Source organism: Onychomys torridus, chromosome 5 (assembly GCF_903995425.1).
Source record: "Onychomys torridus chromosome 5, mOncTor1.1, whole genome shotgun sequence".
Lineage (NCBI taxonomy): Eukaryota > Metazoa > Chordata > Mammalia > Rodentia > Cricetidae > Onychomys > Onychomys torridus.
Window position 1 is genome coordinate 97186637 of NC_050447.1, and position 10053 is coordinate 97196689.

The following is a 10053-nucleotide window of genomic DNA, read 5'->3' on the forward strand; positions in this document are numbered from 1 at the left end:
TCTCTAGAAGCCCCTGTGAGGCCAGGTTAGTTGATTCTTCCGGCTGTGTTCTCCTAGTGTCCTTGTTTCCTCTGGCTCCTAGAATAGTTCCTGCCTGTGGAGAGCTGTGCATCCTAGTCTTGATCAGCATATGACTACTTGTCCAATAGGTTTCCTAGGGGTCAGACACCATTGGATTCTCACTTAGCAAGGATCAGTGCACCTGGGACAGAATAGGAATTTACAAAATACCTGCATTTTGCAAGTTCTTTTCTCTCTCCTTATATATTAACTAGGCAATATTCTCTGTCAGTCACATATGCAACAGCTGTAATTTTACCTGGAAATTCTGTTTTTTCCTGAATATTTTCCCATAAGATTCATGAGAGGGCTAATGCTTCTCAAATCTCTTATCTGGAATTGCTAACTACAACTCCTAATCCTGGGAGCTTTCCTGACTCAATAGAGACAGTTAGGTACATATGAGAAAACAACACTTGGAACTTTAACCATGTCTCAGAGTTCTGGAAAGGAGAGTAAGGCATGCATACAAGAGAATAGGGGAAAAGCCTCAGGAATACACATAGTGCCTACTGTTAAAAGTAAGTTCCCTGGACACCAAGCATATAGAATCAATGGTAGGATCTGATATGCTCCAAGAGGAAAATATGCAGTGTAAAATGTGGGATGGATAGAGCCATCTTTTTCATACATAGAGGTTTATATGTTGGAAGAAGTATGGTATAGTGAGATGGGAAAAGAGTGCTTTATCGAGGTCTGCCTTTTTTAAAATAATTTTTTAAAGATTTATTTATTTATTATGTACATAGAAGAGGGTGCCAGATCTCATTGCAAATGGTTGTGAGCCACCAGGTGGGTGCTGAGAATTGAACTCAGGACCTCCGGAAGAGCAGTCAATGCTCTTAACTTCTGAGCTATCTCTCCAGCCCCCAAGGTCTGCCTTTTATAGAGAGATTGACACTTGGGACCTTCTTGTGGAAAAGAGAACTGTATAAAAACATATCTTGAAGTCAGAAATCATTGTATCCATGTCATTACTTTTTAACTGTGTCACTGCAAGTCTCTGCGGGCTGACATAAGTGCTGCAAGAGCAGGATGTGTTTAAGGTAATCCTGAAAGATGCTGAACTCTGCGTCTAGAATGTGGTTATGGGGGGGAGGAGTGTATTTGGGGAAACATAAAGGGGAACAATGGTGGCTTTTATATTGATTACAATGTATTTCTTAAAATAAGATGTATTTCTTAAAGGTCAAAAATAGGGGCCAATATTCATGTAAGCCTGGTAGAAAAAACTCTGTTCAAGTATAAATAAAGACAGCTTGAGCTATTCCAGGCCACTTGAGTGCAATCCAGCTGGTGGTCAGATGTTTTCCTTACTCTAAGGCCCTTGCCCTTCTCAGCACCTGAACCTGAGCCGAAGCTGAGTCCCTCTTCTGTGGGGTTCCCTGAGCTCTGCATGACATTTAGCTATGGGTCTCTGCATTGATCTTGTGGCACAACAGTGGTGCCTCTGACTCCAGGAAAGCAGTTTTAAAATGGACTTCACAGGGAGGAGCAGTGGGAGGGAAAGAAGGAGAAGGAAGGCAGTAGGGACAGACACAGGAAAACACAATGACATGTGCATGGAAATGTCCTAATGCTTCCTGTTGTTACACACAGTAACGGTAGAAAAACAGCAGCAGCAACAGAGGAAAAACAAAACAACAAAAAAAAACAGGGTGGCTTTGCATTCTGATCGGGGGATAATGTCCCATCCGGATTGGCTTCCAAATCAGCTGGGCAGGGAAGAAAATCTATTAGGCCAGTTTTCTCAAGTTAAAACATAAAGTTATTGCTCCTCAATTCATTGTACTGGGGTGAGATCATCTTGAGTTATAGCAACTCAAGTCTGGCAAGTTTGTGACTATGTTTTTAATCTTTTGTTGTTGATGTTATGAGATGCCTGGGTCTCTTCTAGACTGGCCTGGACCTCACAGAGATCCACCTGCCTCTGCCTGTGTGGTGCTGAGATTAAAGGTGTGCGCTACCACACCAGGCTTACTTTTCCATCTTTGTAGTTCTTAACCATCCTCACCATGGTTTAGGAACACCGTGAAGATACTGACTCACTACTTCAGTACAACATCACATGTCAGGATGGAGACCCTAAGGATAGATTCACTAAAGAATCCTTCACGTTGAAAAGCAGCAGGCCTGGGGAGTTAGCAGGGCACACTAGCAAAGTTGCTGACACAGGACATGTAGAAACTCATCAAAAATGAAATGAATGGACTGAATTTATATCACTGACATCCTTATAAGGAAAGTGAACTTTGGGGTTAGAGAAAAATGGACATTTTCCATAGGAAATTTTAAAGTTTCTATTTATTTTTACTTATTGGAAGAAAGGAGGAAACATTAGACAAAGATTCACCACAAACTCTCTCAGGGTGGCAGACCCTGAGCACAGGGTAGGAAGCACGCCTGCATCCTGGTGTCACGTGTCGTGGAAATGGCCCAGTTATTTCAAGTGTCAGCAGAAGACTGAAGGTGACCAGGCTCAGCCTCTCTCCTCTACTCCTCAGCTCATCAGAGAGCCACGTGCATGTCTTTAAGCAAAACACTGCATAGCACATGAGATTAAAAGAAACTGTGATATCTACTCACCACAGTGAGGAGGTACAGATGGGTTCCGGGTCCTTCTGGCAAGTGAGCCTTCCCGGGTCATATTTGTACCTTCAGTGTGTGTACAGCACTGTCACCATAAAGTGTCCTCAAGACACTAACACATCATGCTGTCAGAGAAAAGGAAGCCCTCTGCAGAACCTGGTCCCTAAAGTGTGGCTTTCCCTCTCCCTCCCCAATTATGGCATTTGTTTGCCTCAAAAGTTACCCGTGGATTAATTAGGTTTTCATTATATCATAGAAACATGTGAAGTGAGAAAGTGAACAACAGCAAGGTTTCCATGTCTAGAGTCCCCCTCGTTCCTGATCCCTTCTTTACCTTTCTAAACTATGTCTACAAATCTGATTAGAGACCTGCCTCTGGTACAGAGAGAAGTCGGTTCTCTTTCTCAAGCTCTTTACTGTGTGGAGGACATAGTAAATGACATCCATCACTTTACAGTGTACTTTCTGAGCACATGCCAACCACACACCTGAGCAGAACAAGGTGTCTTTGCTTCATCTGCACACGTTCTAGGTCACCATAGTCTGCCATAAGCAATGGTTTTACTGCTTCTTCTTTAAATAAATGGTATCCCCAAACAGATGGACCTCCCGTTTCCTACTCAAATTCTGTCCTAACACCACTGTATCATTGTAACACAAAGGTACTCCTGATACCCAATGCAGGATAAACACACTTGGCTGTAATTGAAGGAAAGTCCTTTATTATCTTCATCCTTACTTTTGAATGGGAAATTGAATCCTGGATGGATAAAAGGTCCCATCACATTTTCAAGGGTGAATACAAATATAAAAATGAAAATCCTAATTTTCCCTTAAGCAAAAGATCATGATTAATCTCAATTTCTTCTTTTAAAATATTTTTATCAAACATTGTGTATATTTTTTCTCTTACCCTTTTGATATGTTTGCCAAGGTTTTTATTTCATTAAGACAATAACCCTCCATTCTCTTAATGAACCTAGAATCAGTCCTAGGGACGATCCTCATGTTTGTAAGACATGCATGTATTTTTGTCATTGGTGCAAAAAAAAAAATAGGCTTTATTCTCCCACTTGACTTTCTGAAACATTTTTGTCATGGGGAGATTGCCTGCAGAGAGAGACGTGGGTTTTTTACTTTTTATTTTTTGACCAGTGGAGAGGGGCGTTTACTGGGACTTGGAGACACAAAATGCAGGCCTGTGCTTCTGCTCTTGACCATCAAAGTATGTGATTGCAAGGCATCTTTTAGGATGAATCCCCAAAGGGGCAACAGAGAGCAAAGAATTGCTGGAAACCAATTCTTCTCTGTCTGCCTTGAGGATCAGGCTCTCCTGGATTAAACCATGCTTTGCACAGTGCTGTAATATACCATCTGCAGTTTCTGAGGCGTTTCTCTTGCTAGAAGCCCTATGGGAGGGAGAAGATTCTCCCTTTACACACCATTTTGCCTTGCACCAGATGCTCGAGTCCATGTTATCTGATTACAGATCTGACACTGGGTATTTCTCAATTCACCTCCCCTCTCATCATCTCCTCTTTACTATAACACAGCAGTGCCTTTCCCCACCACACTGTTCTCCTTTCAGGAAGAGCATCTGATGTTTCATTTCAGACTTGTGGAGATTCCAGCAAGAGCTGAGTGTTTCTAACCTGCCTCCTCCCCCGCATCACTGATGCTATCTATCATAACCAGCAAAGCCTTTGCTGTCATGGAATCCACATGGAGACGGCATTCCACCCAACACACTGGGAAGCAATGGAAACAGAGCCAGTGATTTCTTGAAAATTGCACAGTTCTTTCTCTAAGGATGCTTTCCTGGAATTAGCATTGGAGAAACAATCAACATTTGGGGTCCTTTAGTGACATGTGTCCTAGTTAGGGTTTCTATTGCTGCAACAGAACACCATGACCAAAACGCAAGTTGGAGCAAAGGGTTAATTAGGCTTTGGCATTGCTGTTCCTCACTGAAGGAAGTCAGGACAGGAACAGAAACAGGGCTGGACCCTGGAGGCAGGAGCTGCAGTGACCATGGAGAGGAGCTGCTTACTGGCCGGCTTCGAATCACTTGCTCAGCCCACCTTCTTATAGAACCCAGGACCAGCAGCCCAGGGATGGCACCATCCACCATGGGCTGGGCCCTCTCCCATGACCACTAAAAGAAAATGTCTTACAACTGGATCTCATCCTGGCATTTCCTCAACTGAATCCTCTCTCTCTCTCTCTCTCTCTCTCTCTCTCTCTCTCTCTATCTCTCTCTTCCTGCTTGCTGGCCTACTTGCTCCATGCCGCCCCCATGTCACCATACTCCCTGCTGTGGTGGTCATGGACACCCCCTAGGAAACTGTAAGCAAGCCCCCAACTAAACACCTTCCACCATAAGCTGCCTCAGTCTCTGGTCCCATCACAGCAGCAGAGTAGTGTTTGAGAACCCTTGAAACGGCTTTCTTCACAAAGCTCTGACGAAGGCCTTGGATTCCTGGCCATTTTAAACTAAAGGAGACCCTAACAAGAGACAGATGAAGTGATTGATAAAATGAGCCTCAGCCAGGAATCAGCGATGAGTCGTGACTCAGTACTTGATCATCTTCTGTTAGCAGTGTTACTCTACTTTGCAGACATTCAGAAATTGACCCCTTGGGATCAGGAATGTTTCTTTCCAATCAGTGCCTGCCTTCAGTGTAGTGGGAGGTGAGAGGAAACTGGAACCAAGTCTGAGAAAGCAGCACCCTCAGGACACTGCTCACCCTCACTTCCCACTTCATCACCCAGAGACTCTGTAATTACAAACATGATTTGTGAATCAGCAAATGACAGAGAACCAGGGGGAGGGCTGGCCTCAGGGATGGAGATGTGAAGAAGGAGCCCTTTTCCCCTGGTGAACCAAACTCCTGACAGCAGAGAGAGCTGCTGTGAACACAGGGAGTGGGAATGATAAACAGGGCCTGGCTGGTGCAGTGAGGGCACCCACCGAGCCCTGCACAGACCGCACAGGTGAGTGCAGCTCTGTCACTGTAGACTGAGGCTGCCTTGGACTTTGGAAGGGACACTGTGAGGCAGGGTGACTTTAGGTGTGGATAAGGAGGGTCTCAGTTCATCTGTCATTGTGCAAAAGGAAGGCAGCAGACCCGGGGAGCAAGCAGTGTTTCTACCTGTCATCCAGAACCTTGGTTAGGGAATATTTGCAGCAGTTGGTGGTACACATTGGCAGAGCTGCTCATCACATGGACCAGGCAGATACAGGACACAGGGGTCTGGGGGCATTTCAGTCTGGATGTGGGGAAGTACTCACTCTTTCCACGGCCATATGCATTTTACCCTTAAAAAAATAATCAAAGATTTTATTTGAGCTGAGTATCTTATTTCTCATGTTTTTCAGTCTTTTAAGCTAGGGCTCTCTTGTCTCTGACTCTGATTTTGTTTTTCTGAACTTGCCAAACTATAACATAGAGCACAATTGTACAGACTTGGGGTAAGTGACATTACTCTTGGGTAAGAGCAAAAATGATTTCTTTAGAAAAGTAATTCTGTTTCTGATACTTGACACCTCACAGTATGCTTGCATGGGACAAAGCAGCATCCTCAGCTTACAGATGAGAACACTGGATGTGAGGAAGTCAAATTAGATGATCAGTGTGATACATGCAGAAATGAGAGCTGGGTTTGAGTCTGGAGTGGTTGATTGTAAAGAATGCTCTTTTTGCATGCTTCACTTAATGCATGTGTGTGTGTGTGTGTGTGTGTGTGTGTGTGTGTGTGTGTGTGTGTCTGGGTCTGGGTCTGGGTCTGTGTGTCTGTGTGTCTATATTTCTCTGTGTGTGTCTGTTTTGTTTGTGTATACAGGGTTAGGAGAACATGTTGGTATGTGCAGGTGATGGGGGTACATTGGTATATGCAGGCAGAGGTGTCTGCATTTGTGTGTGTGCATGTGTGTGTATGATTGTGTGTGGACAAGATATCAACCTCACATGTCTGAAGCTCACTTCTTCTCCTAGACTGGCTGGCTAGAGACTCCCAGAGATCTTCCCCTCTCTGTATCCACAGTGCTGGGATTAAAAGCAGGATACCACATGACATTTTCATGGGGCTTCTGAGCATTGAACTCAGGTCCTCATGCCTCACTAGGGTATTTTATCAAGTGAGGCATCTTCTCAGCACCATGAACTTTAAACTTCTAAAGTTTATGGTATTTCTCAAGCATTTGGTGTATTTGTAACCCACTCCCACATACTTTGCTATGGAAAACCTTGACTTCGTTAGATCCACAGTAATTTTAACATTACATGACTTAGGTGAGAAGCATCTGAAAAGCTTATTAAATATGGCACAGCAGTCCCGGATTAGACATTAGACCTGGAGCTCTTTCGATACAGATGCAGCTCTGCTAAGGGGAGCAAGGGCTGCTTCATTATTACAAATTCTATTACCGATGGTTCCAAGAACCTAGAAGTGTCTGAAAACCTCACCAAGTCACAAAACAATTAGTAGAATATTGCAAGTCAATTTAAACCACTACACTTGTCTTAAAGGACAATTCATATCTTTCACTAAATTGATGGAAGCTTGCAAATTCATGTACCAAATGTGTCACCCAAACTAAGTTGACTTCTTCAGGCCATTCAGTTTTTAAATATCATAAGAAAGAGACCAACTCAAGTGTTTCTCCACGTGGGCTGCCAGCTCTCCTCTCTTTTGTGTGCAGTTTTAAAAAGAAGCACCTCATTTAATAACTTATTTATAAACTAGTTTTGAATATGCATTAGGAGATTCTCCAAACCAAAGCAGTGTCTCTGAGGCATGCTCACTATCCAGGGCAGGAAGGAAGCAGATACACAGGCAAGACAGCCTGGAGAGTTCAGGGAAAGCACAGGAGACGAAACTCTGAGCTGATATGGATAAGATGGAGAGTAGGTAGCCACGAAGCCTGATGACCTGCCAAAGATCAACTGGGGCATATTATACACAGTCCTGGGGCTAGGAAAGCACCAATGCTACATTTGAGGGGGTGAAGGGAATTCAGGAATAATTGTGATAAGGAAAGGATGTTAAATAGTGAAGGACAAAGACAATTAAGGTTGAATTGCATTCTCAATGCTTTGTAAGAGGTGAAGCAAATAGCATAGTTGTCTGTTCCAACAGCATTATGTGTTATGTGTAGGTGTTTGGGGGGGGGTGGGGGTGGGGGTTATGTGTGTGCAGTTAATCATGCACAAGTGTGTGTGCAAGCAGAGTTCAGAGATCAGCATTGGCTGTCTGCTTCAATAGCTTTCCATCTTCAGTTTTCAGTCAGCTCTCTCTCTGAACATAGAGCTCCCTGATTCTGCTAGGCTAGCTGACCAGGGAACTCTAAGGACATGTCTCTCTCCATATCAATCTCCTTCCCACCAGCACTGGAGCTACAAATCTGTGCATCTTTGGCCAGTTTTTATTTGATTGCTAGGGATCAGACTTGGTTCCTCATATTTGGACAGCATGCCTTTTACAGACTATTCCATATTCCCAAATCCTAAAAGAATATTTTGACTTGAATAATATATAAGGAGAAATATTAGAATGGATACCATTCATACATATTAGCATGGAATATTAGAGAGATGTAGTTCATAGGTTGTGGCATTTCTGACTGAGAAATTGTTAGTCTCAACACACCTTCAAGCATATAATCAGCTACATGCCTCTTTGGTTAGAGGCCATAAGGCCAGTGCCTGAGTTAGGAAATGTTTTCATGGTGTTTTCTTTTAGAAGAAGTCTCGGTGGAAAGAGAGATCAAGAGCAAGGTAGGTGAGAGGAAAAGAAAATCATCACCTTCAAGGAGGTTTGTCATACCTAGAGAGCTAGGAACACCAAATTCCATCAGACTGACTCCCACCTTGATATGAGAGGACAGGACTCTTGACTTCTACTTCCCACAAAGCACTCACTTCTATGCAACTTATGGCAAAGGAAATGAGAAGCTATGTATGTACAATCTCCCCTGAGAAGCTAGTCCATTTGGTCAAGAACAGTTTTCTGGAGGAGTGTCAAGCTTTTTATTAGTTCCACAACCATTTGAGTGATGAGGCAGTGAAGAGGACCAGGATGAGGAGCCAACGCAGTCCAGGAGCCTGAGGTCAACACTGGTTGTGAGGAGGGAAAAGGAAGAGGCCTGTCAGGCTAATACTCAGGACTGTGTTGTTTGGAAAACTAACAAAGCGATGTCATGCTTTTAGCTTTGTTCTAGGAAGAGCATTGTCACATGAACTTGAGGGAATAAGGATCATCATGAAAGGTAGGATTTATACCCTTATTGTAGGTATATCATTTCCATGGGAATGGAAAAAAATACAAACCAAAAACAAATAAACAAAAAAACAAAAGAAAACAAAAAATATGATCAGGCATCATTAAGAGAAGAACAGTATGTGTTTAGATACTTGAAACCATTCTTTTCATTGGAATAAGCAGAGAACATCTGACATGCTTCTCAAATGATTTTTCTTAGTCTATGCCTGAAGTCTGAAGATGAAGTGGAGTAACATTATCCAGACAATAATCTTCCTTTGTCTTATTGGGCCTGGAATTGTGGGAAATATCCTAATGTTTGTGAGACAGGTATACATGTCTTCCTTGGGGACTGAGAAAAAGCCTGTGGACCTCATTCTCACCCACTTGGCATTTTGTAATATGATTATTATTTGTACCACGGGAATCAGAGACATAGCCACAGTGTTTTATTTTAGAAACTTCCTCGGTGATACTGGCTGTAAAGCTGTGATTTATCTGGCAAGGATGGCCCGGGGCCTCTCCATCTGCACCACCTGTCTCCTCAGTGTGGTCCAGGCTGTCACCATCAGTCCCGGGACCACCCTTTGGACAATGCTCAAACCACAGACCCCATGGCAAGTTCTTACCTATGTCTTGCTCTTTTGGGTCTTTAATGCCCTCACAAGTTCCAACTTGTTGTACTATATAACAGCAGGTGGCGGCTTGAACAGATCTGGAGTTGCAGGGTATATTGGATATTGCTATATGCTGCCATCCAGGGACACAGTTAAGTGGCTTTTCCTCTCGATCATGGCTGTTCGTGACCTCATCTTTCAGAGTCTCATGGGCTGGAGCAGTGGATACATTTCTTTTTCCCTGTATAAACATCACAAGCAAGTCCTCTACCTCCACAGCTGCAGGTCTGTAAATAGTTTCAGTCCAGAGATCAAAGCTGCACAGAGTATTCTCATTCTCATGGCCTGTTTCCTTTTCTTTTATTGGGCAGACTTCATTTTCTCCTTTTACACAGGTTCCATGGTGACTCATGACTCCATCATACTAAATATTAAAACATGTCTAGAACTTGGTTATGCTGTTCTCAGCCCCTTTGTCCTGATGAGCAGAGCTGTTCCTGTTGCTACAGCCATGTGTTCGCACTGA

At 43.4% G+C, this 10053-nt stretch overlaps 1 protein-coding gene across 1 annotated transcript; it reads left to right on the plus strand.

The window, feature by feature from the left end:
* Window positions 1–9147: 9147 nt before the first annotated feature.
* LOC118584635 (putative vomeronasal receptor-like protein 4) lies at window positions 9148–10053 on the plus strand. Its single transcript, XM_036188900.1, has one exon. It carries the CDS (start codon window positions 9151–9153, stop codon window positions 10051–10053), a length of 903 nt encoding a protein of 300 aa, XP_036044793.1. The 5' UTR covers window positions 9148–9150.

Excerpts from the sequence above, each read along its gene's own strand:
- LOC118584635 (XM_036188900.1), top strand. The coding sequence starts at position 9,151 with ATGAAGTGGAGTAACATTATCCAGACAATAATCTTCCTTTGTCTTATT.